This window comes from Mustela erminea, chromosome 4 (assembly GCF_009829155.1).
Source record: "Mustela erminea isolate mMusErm1 chromosome 4, mMusErm1.Pri, whole genome shotgun sequence".
Taxonomy (NCBI): Eukaryota; Metazoa; Chordata; class Mammalia; order Carnivora; family Mustelidae; genus Mustela; species Mustela erminea.
In genome coordinates this window covers 133,718,192-133,735,237 of record NC_045617.1, presented here as the reverse complement: position 1 = coordinate 133,735,237, position 17,046 = coordinate 133,718,192, and the positions used below count along the sequence as shown (strand labels likewise).

The following is a 17,046-nucleotide window of genomic DNA, read 5'->3' as shown; positions in this document are numbered from 1 at the left end:
GTTGAATTCTGAAGTCTGAAAGAATGTTATTTCCCATTAGATGGTGGAAATAAAATGTAGAGGAGGAGGAAAGTTTAGATACATTTCATGTCGGCTTCCCTGGTCATGCTGGCATGAAATCACTTAACAGTGGCACAATATTAATTGGTAAGAATCTGCAGAATACTTCATGCTTTCCCTATGGACTCTTACTATTGTATTTTTGTTATAACGTTCATAAAAGTCTGTCCTCTTACAATTGCCTTGAATAGAACCTTGAGGAAATTTCAAGTGGCTTAGAGATCAGGGTTGCATCTAGGGAGTTTCTCCTTTCTATAATCCCAATCCCCTGACAGCATTTGAGTACTGGAGCGACTCACAGAGACACTCTACTGGGAAAAGCACAGAGGGGCCAGGCAAGAGTCTCCATCACTTGACCCTCTCGCTCCCTTACTGAGGGGTGAAAGTGACAGAGCAGTGTATACTGCAGTAAAGCAACAGGTGGGGAGATTTTGACTGTATCTGATTGAATTCTTTGAGGGTTTGGGTCAAGGGCTGCTATATGTACTTTGGCACATGATCCTTTTTAGGTTTCTGAAACCTTTGCTTTAGGAATCACCTTAAGGAACAAAACTGTCAGCTTAATTTTTTTTTTTTTTTGATTTTTTGTTGTTGTTGTTGTTTGGTTTTTATTTTTGTTTTTAATTTGCATAGGCATGTGCTTATATATGTGTACGCACCATGCAATGGAAGACCTGAAGAAGCCAGGACACTAAGGATGTCTCTGCTTCTGCTACAAAACATCTTACGGCAGTTTGCCGACCTTGACCTCTGAGCGGGAAGCCCTGGCATGAGGTGGCTCATTCCCAGGAGCAGAGCGATCCCCAGGGCCCTCGGATTCATTCACTTCTGCATTTGCTCCAGAACCTTGCCTTACTCACTTCCCATGCTCTCTGCCGACATTCTTATCTGTAAAACTGGGTTATGGAGACTTAAACCGCCTGCTTCATAGAGATTTGGGGCAGATTAATGGGATCACATCTGCAAAGTACTTTTAGTTCTTTTTATAAAAAAAAAAAAAAGGTGCAATAAAGATGACAAAGCATTATGGATTATGCAACATTAAATTCATTCAACTTGTAAGCATCTTTTTTTCCAAGTACTAATAGTAACATTAGGCTAAAAAATAAAATCACTTCTGGGAGGATTTAATGATGAGGCAATCAGGCTCATGGGCCCCTCTGACCCTCTGTCTATGTTTTCACCACCTCAGGTTTAGTGATGGTAATAATACAGTAATGGAAATGGCCCTCAGCACTTCTGAACCTGTGCCTAATAGAGATTCTAGCAAATTCTAAACCAGCTTTCCCCCTTTTTGCAGACCCCAGCACATGCCTGCACGACATCCTGCTTACCCGTGGGTCTGCAGTCTAGACATACTGACTGATTTCTTCATGCTTTAGGTTACATGCTTTTTGCTCCATGAAATCTGTGTAACCCATTTCAAACAGACCTACCCCTTGCACCTTCTCTAACACTGATCTTCAGTATGACATTTTACCTAGCCTCTCTAAACATGTTCCTAGTATGAAGTTTTATCTCCTAGAGGACAGGTGTCCTAGGAACAAGTTCTAGAGCAACCTGAAGATTAGACACTTGTTCTTTCAGCCTCACATCTGGTTACTCAACACTCATCCTGGTCTCCTCTCTATCTCTCCGAACCCTTACCAGGTACTTCCAGGTGTGTTACTGACCTTTTGAACTATAAAGCCTGAAACGGAAGGGTATTCGAGGCTGGTCTTGTCCTCTGCAACCTCAGTGAGAAGTGAAATTAGTGTATTTCTTCCCCAAAGATGCATGCATTGACAAGAAATTTCAAATATCAACAACTAGGTAGATTATACTTTCCAGATGAAAGATAAATCTATTTGACTTTTAAAAATTATGGTTTACAAATAGTCTCCTACTTGGATTAAAGTTAACTTCTACCCTGGAGCTTACTCTCTCTGTGCTAAGCACGTTATTGATGCTCTAGGAAATCTGTTAAATTGCATTGACTTTCTGGGTGCCAAATTGTTCTATGTGGTTGGTAATCTGGCACCGTGATATCCTTTCGATTAAGGATGGAGATTTCTCACAATTAATATTGTGCTGCTGTTAAGTGATTTCATGCCACTCTGACCAGGGAAACAGACATGAAATGTATCACATTATGTGAATCGAGGGAACTTAAACTTAGGAAATCACTTAGACCCACTTAGAGACACCTGTGAGATCCAAGCCACATTTTGAATGGATATTCTGAGATAGGAAGAAATAGGTTGCTGTGTCCAAGCTTAATTTATTCACAAATTAGATGTGGCAAAACCCATAAAATAAAAATGGATGAAATTTTGCTTCAGCCTTAAAGCCTGAACACTGCTTTCAAAGGTTTTATGGTCGTTTTTAAATAGGATATCCAGTTATCTAAATTCCTTTTGCATTTAACACAGCTCTAACCTGTGACAAGAGTGATCTTGAAGTCTCTCCTTATCCTGGTATGAAATATAGGTCGTATATTAACCTTTTTTGGTCTCAATAAAACCCTACCGATTTGGGTATGAACAAATTATCTTCAAGGTTTTATTTTTATGGAAAGTCATGTTTTTAGAACAGAACAAGTTCTACTCTGAAGAGGTCAGATTTTGTGAATCTGATATAGAAGTCATAGTAAAAAGGATCTTTCCTATTGATTTGTGTTTGCTTTTTTTTTTTTTTTTTTTCCATCCAGGGCTGTCACCCTTGATGACCTTGCCCTTACTGTGTTCTGCATATTTTGCTTTAAAATGTAAGGTCCTGGGGCACTGGGTTGGCTCAGTTGATTAAGCATCTACCTTTGGCTCAGGTCATGATCCCAGAATCCTGGGATCGAGCCCTGCTTTGGGTTCCTTGCTCAGGGGGAGCCTGCTTCTTCCTTCCACTTGTGCTTTCTCTTGCACACGCTCTCTCTCTCTCTCTCTCTCTCTGTCATAAATAAATAAATAAAATCGTAAAGGAAAAAAATGAGGTCCCCTCCATCCTTGTCGAGATCATCATTGGTCCGTCTGGCCCTGAGCTCCTTTCTTTAATTCTATTTTTATCAGCCCCATCTGAGCTCAGTGTTACCATGGACTCTCAGAGAGCAATGCTTCATCTCTGCTCCATAGGTAGGCAGGATATCGTGTGTGTGTGTGTGTGTGCGTGTGCGTGTGTGTGTGTTTTCTGAATAAAGTTACTTTAAAGTTTTTAGTGCTACAAAACCTAGAAACCCAGGCAAGACTAGAGCAGATTCATCAAGTCACAAATAAGCTTACCAATCCCAGGGTATCTGTCGCAATTAAGAAAGTCCTTGGAGCATTGGTCGGGGTGGAATGGGAAAAGGCTTTTTTTTGTCATTAGAGGCAGTGTCGCCCGGTGGTCTGAGCAGAGAAGTGGGAGTCAGGAACTCCGCGATCTCACAGAGGCTCCGTGAGACCCAGATGAGCGGCTCCAGGCAAGTCTCTGCGCCTCCAGAGGACGGGCTCACCTACTTTGAATCTCCCGTCTGAAGAGCTCCTTACCCAGGGCCAGGAGATACACAGCAGGAAGCCTCATTCCTTGTCTGCAAAATGAGAATATTAATACTTGCCTAAATAACACATTAACCAATTAGTGATTGTTAAGTGCTCTGCTGATAGAAAGCAGCGGGAGAAGAAAGGCAAAAAAGAAAAATGGAAACACAATTTTGTTATTAGGTGGGTTTTACTTAGCTCTGGGCTTTTCTTCCACTCACAGAATTGAGTGACCATACAGTGCAAAGAGCAGGTGCCAAGAGAGTGGACCTCACCTTTTTTGGTCTCAGTGAGAAGACAGCAGATGAAGCTGAAATGTCCCCTGCCAATCTACAAGATGCTTGGAATAATCCGAGTTGGGGGGAAACTACATTTGGTCCATGAGTCAGTGAGTTGCAGGGGAACATCAGACAAATGACAAGAGACTTTTCAGTTTTAACTCTTATATTTTCGTACCTTTCTGGAAGACTCTTCCGTGAATTTTGAAATCCCACCCCCCATTCATCTACTACAATGACCAGTCGGCAGTGTGTGCGAGAGAGAGAAATGTATGCACTGATGTGGAAGAGAAATCAAGAGGACAGTAAAGGAAATTGGGGCTCTCTGGAATATATTCATGAAATGTGTAAATTGCTGATGATAGCTTTCACTTTCATGGGAGAATTCCTTCCATCCAAGATTTTCTTTTGTTGAAAGACATTGCATATGGGAAAGAAAAAAACATTCGTTTGTTTTTTTCATTGTATGGATTTGCCTAAAGAAGATACTAAAATTAATGTACTCATGTGAATGGGAGAAAGTCACATTTTTATTCCTTAAATTTGGACCACTACATTTCTAGCACAACACCTATGTAAAAAGATGCAGTGAGTCCTTTGGACACATTTACTTATGTGACGATATTGGAAATATACATTAAAATGAATAGTAATAGCAACAATTATGGCTTTGCATAAAATATTGTTAAAAATTTCAAGTGCATTAATGTCTTTTATTTCTGGTGTTCAAATTCAAACTGAACAGTTACTACTTCTTTTAATTTTTTTAAAAAACAGGGTCTTGATACTATTTTGCCTTTTTCTTTTGGTACGAATGATTGGCTAATAAACTGTAGAGGGTCATCATTTTGTCTATCTAAAACTTAGGCCCTATTATAAGAAATATTAAAAAAAAATCAGAATACAAGAGCAAAGAGGAACTCAATGATCAGACTAGTATTAGAATATAATGTCACTTATAAGACATTTTCCTGTCCTACGACCACAGAAGTCTTACATAGGCACATTTACTGATCTTTTAAATATATATTTAAAATTCATATAGTTCATATAAATTAAAAAATTCATATAAATTCATAAAATTCTATATATGAATTATGTTACTTGAAAAATTATGTGACAAAATTATTATTCCCATATGTATGTGTCAAATGATTTTATTTGTCCATAATAATTAGGTCAGTATAACTTGCTATGAGATGTTTTGCTTTTCACAAAACTAAGCTAGACAATTCTTCCCTGAAGTTTAATTTATCATATAAAAATACCGGTATGTACGTTATTATATCATATATAATGTATGTGTATATATATATAAATATATGTATACATACATATATATGCATATATATAAACTGTAAGAGGGAAAATAACAATTTTTTCAAAATTAGCATACCAGATTTCAGCTACGTTTTCAAGAATGTGTAAGAAACTTATAAGAAACTATTTCAATGATAAGGTCAAATATTAACTTTTAGTGACTAAATTAATGTTAGTATAACTATGTTTGGTTTCTGTAGAAAATCATGAAGAATTATTTTGGTTCTATTTATTGTATACTGATTGTATATTGTATAGCATTTAGAGACATTTTAGAGAATCTATAGGTCTCTTCTGAAGCCACCACACTTGCCCTATCTTATAAAATATTAAATTTACCTGTACCTTATTTATACTGATAAATAATTTGAGACAATCATGCACTAATAATCTCTGGTTTATATAGACCTCATGTTTTTTATTTGTGTATATAAGAAAAAGAGTGATCAGATACTATTTTTGAAAACACACATAAAATTATTTTCAGCATTTTAGATTTTCTTTGAGTCTTCAAACAATTAGACCTTATGAAAGCTGTAGAAAAGATTTATTATATTATTACATTCAAACATCTTTAAGAAATAATACATACACGTCTGACATATCAGAGAAAACTACTTCCCAGGATTTTAAGTCATAGGAAATGTTTTAAAACATATATTAAGTATAAAAAAGCAGTGTTAAAAATAAGCTTTAACATAGTAACTAAATGTATTGCTTAAATGTCTAACACAAACATTATAGAAGAGAAGAATTAAATCTTTATTGCACAGTTGATAAAGATGGAATATTTTGCCTTTAATAAAAATTTATTTACTTTTGCTTCTGAATATTTTCCTCCCCTATTCCATTGGATTTTAGAAACCAGATCTTGAAGGGTGAAATGGAAAATGTGAAAAATGTGAAAAATCATGTATCTCTGTATTTATTAGTCTTAAGTTACAGTAAATTTGGAAAATTTTGAATTTTTGTATAAAAAATATGTTTTAAATCCATGCAAACAAAAAGTGCTTCAGAGAAGCATTTTCAGAATATGCCATGATACTACTAATCAGTGATTTTTATCTTGACTCCATTTGATAAGGCTAATACTCATTTCCTAAAAGTCCAAGATAATTTACTCATGAAAAAAGTCAACAAAATTATTTTTACTTATATCTATATGCAGAAATATAATGAAAATATTTTGGTGCATTTTGTAACTGTATCCTTTAGCCTAAGAACTGTCTTCAAATGTGCTGATTCTTTACCTCTTAGAATGCATGGATATAGAAGTATTATGGTTTCTTCTATTTGGTTCATGGAACAAATTTTCCTGTAATTCCCTGAAGCAATTATTTAATGGTAATATGCTAAAACAATGTAAAAAACCAGTTCATAGTGTCAGTTATTTTTACATATTTGTACCCAATAAATTATTTTTAATCCCACATTTTCCAAACACTGATATCAAATCATATAAGCTTATTTATGTGCAAAATCACATATAGTATGCTGAATGACACTTAAAAGAAATGAAACAGTAACAGTAGCTTATTTTCTGAAGCAATTTTGACACTAATGCTAAATTACAACTTGGAAATATCTAGCATTTTTACCTTTATGAAAAAAGGCTTTTTACATATTTAACATAATTCCAGGGAAAATAAACTGGAATTATGTATAAAGGTATGTACACTGTAACCAAAGGGCATTTATATTCCCCTGTAGAATACTTACAATGATTTTATTGCCATTTTGTGTCATTTTCTAAAGGATATAAAATACAGCCAGTAAACAAACTAGACTTTAGATTTAAGCTGACACCTGCTCCTTCAGAAGCAATATTCAGATATTTAATCTAAGAACATCGACTATTTTACAACCAAGTAAAGGATACTTTTGCAAAAATAAAAGGACTGTTTGCTTTGGCTTGCAATTTTCACAGCTGTGATGACCCAGAGGGCCACCATGACCAGTGCCCCATCGTCACAAAGTCCCACAGATTAATCCCACTGTCAGCCCTTATTTAACTGCTTGGGGGAATTCACATCAACACTCTACTTCTTTAAAATGCAAAATACCCTTTCTCTAAAACAAGGTTGATTCAATCCATTACTTAGATAGAGTGTCATATTATTTCTGGTCCTATTTTTGAAGTCTATGGTTGTAATAGAATTTTAATAGACTCTTTACCCCTAGTTCAGATTGCTGTACTTTAGGTATAGCAATCTGAATTCCACTGAGAAAAAAAAGAAAATTCTACTTCATCACAGAACCATAGCGGGTGTAACTAAGCCTCCCAATATTGTTGTGTAGCTGTGGTCAGTGAATTAGTGCTATGCCTACATGGGTTTTGTTGTAAGGGGATAAATTAAATCAAAATCTATCTGAAATGCCATATCTGATTTATCATTCTTCATCTTCCTTACCATATCTATGATAGGCTTTGTGGAATTCTTGTGAATGGAGATATACTACTGAGTAAGGAGAAGTCCCAATAATTCATCTCTTAGAAGACAAAGTGATGATTGAGGTTGTTTCTCTGAATCTAATTCTCAGCCACAAAGAAAATGTAAATTTTCTTTATAAATGACTGGAAACTTAAGGGAAAGTGACTTAGTTGTTCTGTTATTCCTAATTCTGGGAGAGGCTGAGTGCCACCCAATTTGATATTAAGAATGAACATTTCAGAAGTTCTGAGAAACAACAGGCATGATCCACAGTTTGGAAGATCTAAAAGGGAACATATCTCAAGAGACATGGAAAAAGCTCTCACATAGTGATTCTGACTTACATATTTAGATAGTTTTGGAAAGAAAGAAAATATGGCATCTAAATAGGTGCTGTTATGTCATTTCTGGAAAAAGGGTTTCTGATTAGCTTACTATATGATTTCTAGCCCCATTAGGAGATGGAACTACTTTCTAGTAGTTCTGGAACGAAAAAGAAAAAAAGAAAAAAAAAAAAAGCTCCTGTAACCAAAGGAGGAACTTGTCAAATAAGCAGATGTCCTCTTTGCTATCCAGAGAAATGCATTCATTCAGCCAAAGTGGATCTAGATGTGCCTCCCTGCCTTTTTAACCAGGACAGCCTTCAGCTCAAGGGCCATAAGTTCTAGGGAAAACAGTCATTCAGCAGAATGCTTGGAAATGCTAGATACCTTCAAGATGTAGGAGAGACATATGAAGTCAGTGAAATTGATGAGTATTATAAACAACCCAGGAATAAACCCAAACTGTGTGTGACAAGTGAAACACAATGTTGGCATGCTTGCTAGTTGTGTTCAAAGATAATTAGCCTTGTATATACAGAAAGTTTCTCTAGGGACAATGAGTTCCTACTAAAAGGAATGCTGTCCTGTGTCTTCCCCCATATGAAAACAGTTTTGTTTTTGATCCATTTCATCACACAATAGTTATTAAAGGAAAAAAAAAAAAAGAAAGAAAGAATGAAAGAAAGAAAGAAAAAGAGAAAGGCCAAAAAGAAAAAAAAAAAGAAAAGAAAATCCCAGTCTTGTATTTGATTTTGACATTTTTGATTTCCATAGAATTAGGACAATTCACTTTCCAAGTGTATTTTAATTGCTGATTATGACCCCGTGTTCTGTATTAGATTTTAATTTATATTTTTGGTGTGTTATACAATGCCTGCTAAAGTCAGAAGTGAAACCGAACCATAAAACCTAAATGGTAATCCTCTGTTAAACTGTGGAGTTAGGTTAACAATATAGAATTTCGGGGGATTTCCAAGCTGTGATCTTGGGGGGAGGAGGTAAGGAAAAAGTCACAGCATTTGTTCATTGCACCTAAATATTTCTTTGAAATATGGTAGGTTAATATGTGCCATTTTATCACCTCTTTTCAGGTGTTCGGTGATGTCAGTGGCCTAAGGTTTATCCCCACTGAAGTAGTCACAGCGATTCAGGAGCATATCAGTGAACTGGACGATACACCAGAAGACTCCTTTGATGTTAAATCAAGAGAAATGAAAAGAATCCACTAAAATAAAAAGGTAGTCTTTTTTACTGATTAAATATTTAACTGGGCTGTATGTGACTATATCTTTCTTTCCTCTCTCCCTCCCACCTGCTTGTTTGCTTGCTTACTTTCTTTCTTTCTTGATTTTTGTTTTTTTGACAGAGAAAATGAAAGGGAGAGCACAAGCAGTGGGAGGGGCAGGCAGAGGAAGAGGGAGAAGCGGGCTCCCTGCTGGGGAGGGAGCTGATGTGGGACTCCATTGATCCCAGCAAGGGGAGATCGTGACCTGAGCAGAAGACAGGGGCTTAAAACCAACTGAGCCTTGCAGATGCCTCCATTTTTTTTTTTTTCGTAAAGCTCCACAATGGTGTGCAAGTCTTGTGAGAGTAGTGCAACTTTCTCTTTTATCTGTAGTCTTATAATATGTACTTTATCAGAAGTTAATAGCCACTATTGGAAACAACTGTTGGAAGTCATGATCATCCCAATTACGTTTTTCGGAGAGCACAGAACCCTGTCAGTCTTTGTTAGTCTAGAATGATACTTGGTTACTGTAGAATTTAGAGTGGTAGGATACCATTTTTCACTTTCCTTTATAAGTGATACTCTTTCATTTGGAGGGAATAAAGGGCATGGCCAGAGCACAATAGAACCAAATCTAAATAAATCTCTTTCCTTTTTTATTTAGCTGAAAACTTTCACATTTTTTTTAAGATTTTATTTATTTATTTGACAGAGAGAGATCACAAGTAGATGGAGAGGCAGGCAGAGAGAGAGAGAGAGAGAGAGAGAGAGGAAAGCAGGCTCCCTGCTGAGCAGAAAGCCTGATGCGGGACTCGATTCCAGGACCTTGAGACCATGACCTGAGCCGAAGGCAGCGGCTTTAACCCACTGAGCCACCCAGGCGCCCTCACATTTTTTTTTTTAAAGAAAAAAAATGGAATTTTTTTTCCATTTTTAAGGAAATTTTTTTTCCATTTTTAAGGAAAAAAAATGGAAAAATTAAATACTAAAAATGAAGATCCCATAAATGAGTTGGCTGGTGTTCTAAGGTAACAACAACCAGCCCGCAGATACCTGGGTCAGATACAGGCTCCCTGAGTATACCTCAACTCTTTCTAAATGGACCAAATTAGCATACGTCCCTTTTCAGTTCTTATGTTATCCCTTTTCTTTTTTACTCTCTTGCTTTTCTGTCTTTCATCAGAGGTTCGGAATATGATTTATGATCGCAAATGGACAATGAACCATTAGAGGGTAGATGGGTCCAAAAAAGTCCTGCATCAGAAGAATGCTTTGCCTCGTTACCAAACAACAAACACAGTGGATGGCTAGGACCTCTGACCTTTCTCTGCACCTTTCACAAAGGGTGTGCAGATATTTAAAATCCACTTCTCTCAAACAGAAAGCTCTAGTACGGTAAAAATTGGTTCTTCTAATTAGGAAACATGAACTCATTTGATCCTGGTGGATTTTCCATTCTGGGCTTTAATCCTTGTCTGATCTATAATGGTATCTTCAGTCTCACATAAGATGATTGCACTGAGAATTACAGTAGGTGTTTGCTCTATTGACCAAAATTAGCATATGCATATACTGTCTATATTTTTCATCCTGTATAACTCTTATTGAAGGCAGATCAACACACAGTAATATCTCTGTCAACAGAACTCAACCTTACAGAAATGAATAAATATGTCAGACACCTTTTTTTTTTTTTAAGATTTTATTTATTTATTTGACAGACAGAGATCACAAGCAGGCAGAGAGGCAGGCAGAGAGAGAGGAGGAAGCAGACTCCCTGCTGAGCAGAGAGCCCGATGCGGGGCTCGATCCCAGGACCCTGGGACCATGATCTGAGCCGAAGGCAGAGGCTTTAACCCACTGAGCCACCCAGGCGCCCGTCAGACACCTTTTAATAGCTTAAATTAACATACATGCCCACTTCAGGTAGTTCAACTCTTCTTTCAAGATGAGATTTGTGAGGCACCTGGGTGGCTCAGTTGTTAAGCATCTGCCTTCCGCTCAGGTCATGATCCCAGGGTCCTGGGATTGAGCCCCATTCTGTAGGGCTCCCTGCTCAGTGAAAACTCTGCTTCTCTCTTTTCTCTCTGTTTCTGCTTTCTCTCTATCTCTGTCTCTCTCTTTCAAATAAATATGTGAAATCTTAAAAAAAAAAAAAAAAAGATGAGACTTGAACATCATTATCATTGATTTTTTTTTCCGTCGTCACCTCCATTGTTGCAAGTATAATTGGTCACAGTTTCAATTACCAGGAATTTACTTCCGCTTTCCCTTAAGGGTTTTGTATTCTAATTACATACTTCTGCCTTCCCCATTTCAACATGGAGTATCTGTGGACAGAGAATTTCTCGAATGTATCTTCCTATTGACAGAACTTAGAAAAATGTTGGGTACATTCAGGGGCTAATAAACATTTCCTGTTGAAAAGATGATGTGAAAGAGAGTAGGTGTGGGGTGGTGATAAAGTCAGGTCTAGGGCGCCTGGGTGTTCAGTGGGTTAAGCCTCTGCCTTCGGCTCAGGTCATAATTTTAGGGTCCTGGGATCGAGTCTCTCCTTGGGCTCTTCGGTTGGCAAGGAGCCTGCTTCTTCCTCTCTCTCTGCCTGCTTGTGATTTCTGTCTGTCAAATAAATAAAATCTTAAAAAAAAAATAAAGTCAGGTCTTCATGGTGTCCTCATTTATAGTACAAAAAAGGCCAGAAAAAGAAGAGGGGGGGCTGTTCAGTAAAACCAATTCTATGAAAGACTTATATCAGTGCAAAATACACAGAGGAGGAATAGATATATACAAATCAGATTTTTGTATCTTAAGCTACCTTTCATTAGCTCCTTCCCTCAAGATGATAACTCAAGTATTGTTGAACAAACAACATGGTCATTTTTTTTTTTTTTTTTTTACTGAGTTGTCATTCACTTAACTGAATTAATAAAAATGCCTGCTGAGTTTTTAAATCTGCCACTTTTATTTATACTCCCTTCACTAAAACTTAAGCTTTATGAGGGCAGGAATCACCATTTCCTTTATTTAATAGTTTTGCTCTCCCCAGTCCTTAACACTGACTTTGAACTACTAAGTGCTCAGTTATTTTTTGTTACATGAAAGAATAAGGTCATAGGTCAGGTCTCACTAACTTTATACTTAATGTACAGCAAACTGAACAAACAGTGCAGAGAACAGCAACAACAACACAAAACACTGTTCTTTGTTGTGTGTTTCCTTTAGGAATTGGTGGCCCCAGTGGCAGGACTAGTATAATAAGAAAAGCATTATTTTCTGGCTCCTGAAGGATGACCACGGCCACAGCATATTTCGTAATCCAAGGAGTCTCCTACTACATTATTGCATCACAAGTTGTTCAGTGTTTTAAAATGGAAGTCTGTAGTGCTTTGTTGCTCTTGTTGCTTTATATTTGTTTTCTTTGCCATTGAACTTATCTTACTGAGCATTAAGCATTAAGTAATAGATTCAATACATGAGTCGTTCTAACACCTTTTTAACATGTTGTGTGTATGTGTGTGTGTGCTGGGTGGAGAGTGACAAACATGTTTTCTTAAGAGTTCTCTCTTCTCGTTGAATATGCATGGGCTCAGAACTGTAATTCAGTCCAAGACTGAAAGAAGTATTTGGCACTACCTTACCTCTGAAGTTAATGTTGCATTTGCATTGTTATTGAGATAAGCTTTTTAATTTAGGATTTTTTTTTTAAGATTTTATTTATTTATTTGACACACACAGAGAGATCACAAGTAGGCAGAGAGGCAGGCAGAGGGAGAGAGGGAAGCAGGCTTCCCTCTGGGCAGAGAGCCCGGTGGGGGACTCTATCCCAGGACCCTGAGATCATGACCTGAGCCGAAGGCAGAGGTTTAACCCACTGAGCCACCCAGGCACCCCAGGGTTTTTTGTTTTTTGTTTTTTTGGATGTACATGTATGGTTAGGTTCTTAATAGAAAAATTTAAAAAAAGAAAAAAATGAACTTTTTATTCTCATAGTCAATTACTTTCATCGTCTTTGGCCCTTTATGAACTGCAGAAAAGAAGTCCATGGATAATGAGAGATAGAAAGGTCATTATAAATAGATGGTCTATAAAAACAGAGTTCTAACATGTGGGATCCTGGTATAATTTGCACCTTAACAGTGTACACATTTTTATATGCAGTTCAAAATATTATGTTAAAATTCAAGATAAAATTCAAGGGGACTGTGATATATAAACATAAATATATATCCCATATATATATGGGATATATATAGCACAGATATATATCTCTCGGTGAATCTAGTCATCAGTTTTCCTTATATTGAGGATAATTTATAATGCTCATTATTATTTTTTAAAAATCTGTTAGTGAAACAAGCTTTGCATTATCTATAAACCCATGAATGTTTGTTTAATAATTCCATTGGTAACTTTATTTCTAGGATTATCACTACTAATTGATGTGTGTCATTCACACTGATATTTTCTTACATAGAGAAATAATATATAATACAACATTTGGCTATAATTGAAAACTGTAAGTTAAAAAAAGTCCTTCTAGTATATTGTTTTTGCTCTTACCTACTGTGTTCTTATTACCCAAATAGATTTTCCATTTGAAATTAAATTATTTTAAGGAATAAAAATATAAATAAGAAGGAATTAAAAATTTAAGTGGTTGCTGTAAATTTGAAACTGAGATCTATTAAACGTTCTTTGTATTAAGCTCAGTGACAATAGATAGATTACACTAAGTGTCAGTTGAGCAAGTGGATAAAAAATGAGTGATTTTCATCCTTCAGTTAAATATGGTGCTAAGTGGTATGTGCTAGCATTAAAAGCAAATTACTTATCACTTCAACAATCACAGCATGAAAGCATTCTATTGGAAGCTGTATTTCCAGTCTTTCGTGGTCTTCAGTTTTATTAAATAAATCAACTGATAATGCTTGGATAAGCAGAGGAAAAAAAAAAAAACTTGATGACATTGTGGCATTTCCATTTTATAAGTGCTTATTCAAGCTGTCTCCAAAATGGTCTTTTCTATGTATTTTAGTCTGTAAGAATTCACACACACACACACACACACACACACACAGACACAATGTCATCTGGTCCAGCCACCTACGTGAAACACAAATCCCTCTACTGTATCACTTCCAGTTGGTCATCTAACTGAATCTTAATCATGTAGAGGAATGGGAAAATCACCACTTTAAATGAGAATGCTTACTACTAGGAAAACCTTCCATGACCTTGAAAGTAGCTCTTACGGAGTCTGAGATCTTTGTGAAAAGCTGCTAAACACAACAGATCAGAGCTTTGACATATAGTTAGTCCTAACTAACTAGTTATTGACTGAGGTAAAGTAAACCTTATTGCTTTATAAAATCCAAAATATTTTCTTTTAAATACAGTGCGTTTACACAGATTTTTATTTTTGTGACTGATAAGGAGTGGAGATGGGAATGGATAAGATATACTCAAAGGTGAAGGAGATAATCCTGGGTACTCCCTCCAGGGATCCAGGAAAATTTCAACTCTCTTCCTACCCTCACAAATTAACTTCTTACCTATTCCACTCATGCCTCCAATGTTTTAAATAGGGCCAAATGTTTGTATTATACAGTGAGACATTGGCCTTGTGGCACTGAACAGCAGAGCTCTGTGGGCAACACTGTCTGCTTGATTTTGGACAATGAGGACAGTTGCAGCACCAGGATAGATCAGAATTTGGAGGCCTTTCTCTTACTGCTTTTCTTCATCTGTTGAGACCCTGGAAGGAGTGGAAGTTCATTCCTAACATGGTATAAATTCTTCAAGGATAACCTCTCCAACATCTAGGTCATAATAGGAATTCAGTAATCATATTAATGGGTTGATGGATGATATAGTATAGAATAGTGGTTAGGAGCTGGGGCTCTGAGTTAGATCTGGGTCAAAATCCTCCCCTATAGCTTACTGTCTATGCAACATTGAATGAGTGACTTGACCTTCTGAGACATGTCAAAATTACCTGCTAATCCAGTGACATAATCCATATATATGATTTTCAGGTTGCATGATTAGAGACAATTTCTGAATATCTGATGCACCCTGTCCACCTGAATCTTGGAGAAAGGCTACTTCAAAGTAGGGATCACCAAGTCCTAAGCTGACCATGTGGGATGTGAGAGCTTGGTCAGGAAGAGAGCTTCAGTGGGTATCAACTGAGGCTCTAAGAGACAGAGTATTAACTAATGTACCAAAGGTCTTTTTTTCTGAAGGTGAATGTATACTTTCAGTTCAGCTTCTCCTTGAATGGCCTTGGTTGTTCTCCTTCAGTTCAACTCATTCTATGTTCAATGTGAGGATGCAGCATGGTTTTCTTGTTTTTGTTTGTTTTTTAGTTTTATTTATTTATTTATTTACTTATTCATTTAAAGTAATCTTTACACCCCATGTGGGGCTCAGACTCACAACTCTGAGAGTAAGAGTTGCATGCTTTTCCAACTGAGCTAGTCAGGTGCCTCACTATGATTTTCTTAACAGTTCTCTTCATGAAGGCACCAAAGTTGTTCCAACCAATCTTTCATGTGGGGCTTTGTCAGTGTCCACTTCACAGTGCTGTTGTGAGGAATTACAGAGATGGTGAAGGGAATGTATTAGCTATGATACTGGCTAAGCAAATTGATGAGAGAAAGAAGGGGAGGACAGAAAGAAAGAAACAAAAAGAAGAAAGGAGTAGGGAAAAAAGAAATACTGGAAGGATTGAAAGAAAGAAAGAAGGGTGAAAAAAAGAAAAAAATAAACTTCAAGAAGTAAGATTTTTAAATCAGGGTACCACATTTAAAATTTTAATATGTACTAATTTGATTTCAGAAATAATGTACCAATTTCCATTTCAAATACAAATGGTAGTTGAGATAACCTCTTTCTCCAGACTATTGTGAGTAGTGTACATTAACTGTAAAAATATTTTCTTACTTGAAAAAGTAAGAAATAGTTCATTAGAAATGCCATTTATTTTACATGATTAATGAAAATCAACAGTTTTACCATTGGAACTCATTTATTCTTATTGATTTATAATAGCTCTTTATATGTTAAGTGTAGTAAAACTTTGCATATAAGATATGTCACCAAAATATACCTTGGTTGTAAATTGTTTATTTCAGTTTAATATATATCTTGGCATATAGGCATTCTACATTTCTATGTAGTTTAATCTATAAATGTCTTTCTTTTTTAATGTAGTATATTAAATAGTTTATCATTTTCCTTATGTTTTGAAATGTCACTTTTATTCTATAATAAGCACATACAAGTTATATATTTTTTATTTCCAAAGTGGTGTTTGACCGATTTATTGTCTATCTCATGCTAGTATCAGACTCCATTGACTAAGGTATCTCAGATGAATCAGGGGCATCCTGTAACTAATGTAATGCATAATGTAACATGACATATCCATTAAAGTACATTTTCATATAATAAAATAATATGAAGAAATGTTCAAAGTATAATGGGGAGCATAAACAATACTATGATCCAGTTACAGAAAACACACATTGCATAGAAAGAACCTGAAAACTCACACAAAGATATGTTGATAATGGCTACCTGTGGGTGATAATAAATTTCATAATTTACTTTTTTCAAATATTACTCTATACTTACCACATTTTTTTCCTATGAACTCAGGTTGCTCTTACATTCAGTGCTGAAATAACAGACATAATTTTGACCACTAAAGTCACTGAAGAAATTAAAAAAAATGTGATATCTCCTATAAAACTGAAAGTTAACTATATGAGCATTATATGCCCAAGAGAGATGCCCAAAAGTTGCATTCTGAAAACATTTTAGAAGATAAATTTCTATGAAAGAGGAAGAAAACCTGCAACATATTCTTCCTTAGTCTCACTCTCAACTGATACGTTGGTTTTCTACCTCACT

At 36.0% G+C, this 17,046-nt stretch overlaps 1 protein-coding gene across 1 annotated transcript in view; it reads left to right on the top strand.

Moving 5' to 3' along the window:
- The window catches only part of OFCC1 (orofacial cleft 1 candidate 1), a gene marked incomplete at its 5' end in the record, with an annotated part of 303,058 nt that extends 293,928 nt beyond the window's left edge, over window positions 1–9,130 (top strand). The window contains one exon of the mRNA XM_032341375.1: window positions 8,993–9,130. Within this exon, the coding sequence (XP_032197266.1) occupies window positions 8,993–9,130 (138 nt within the window). The remainder of the gene's footprint in view (window positions 1–8,992) is intronic.
- Window positions 9,131–17,046: the final 7,916 nt, after the last annotated feature.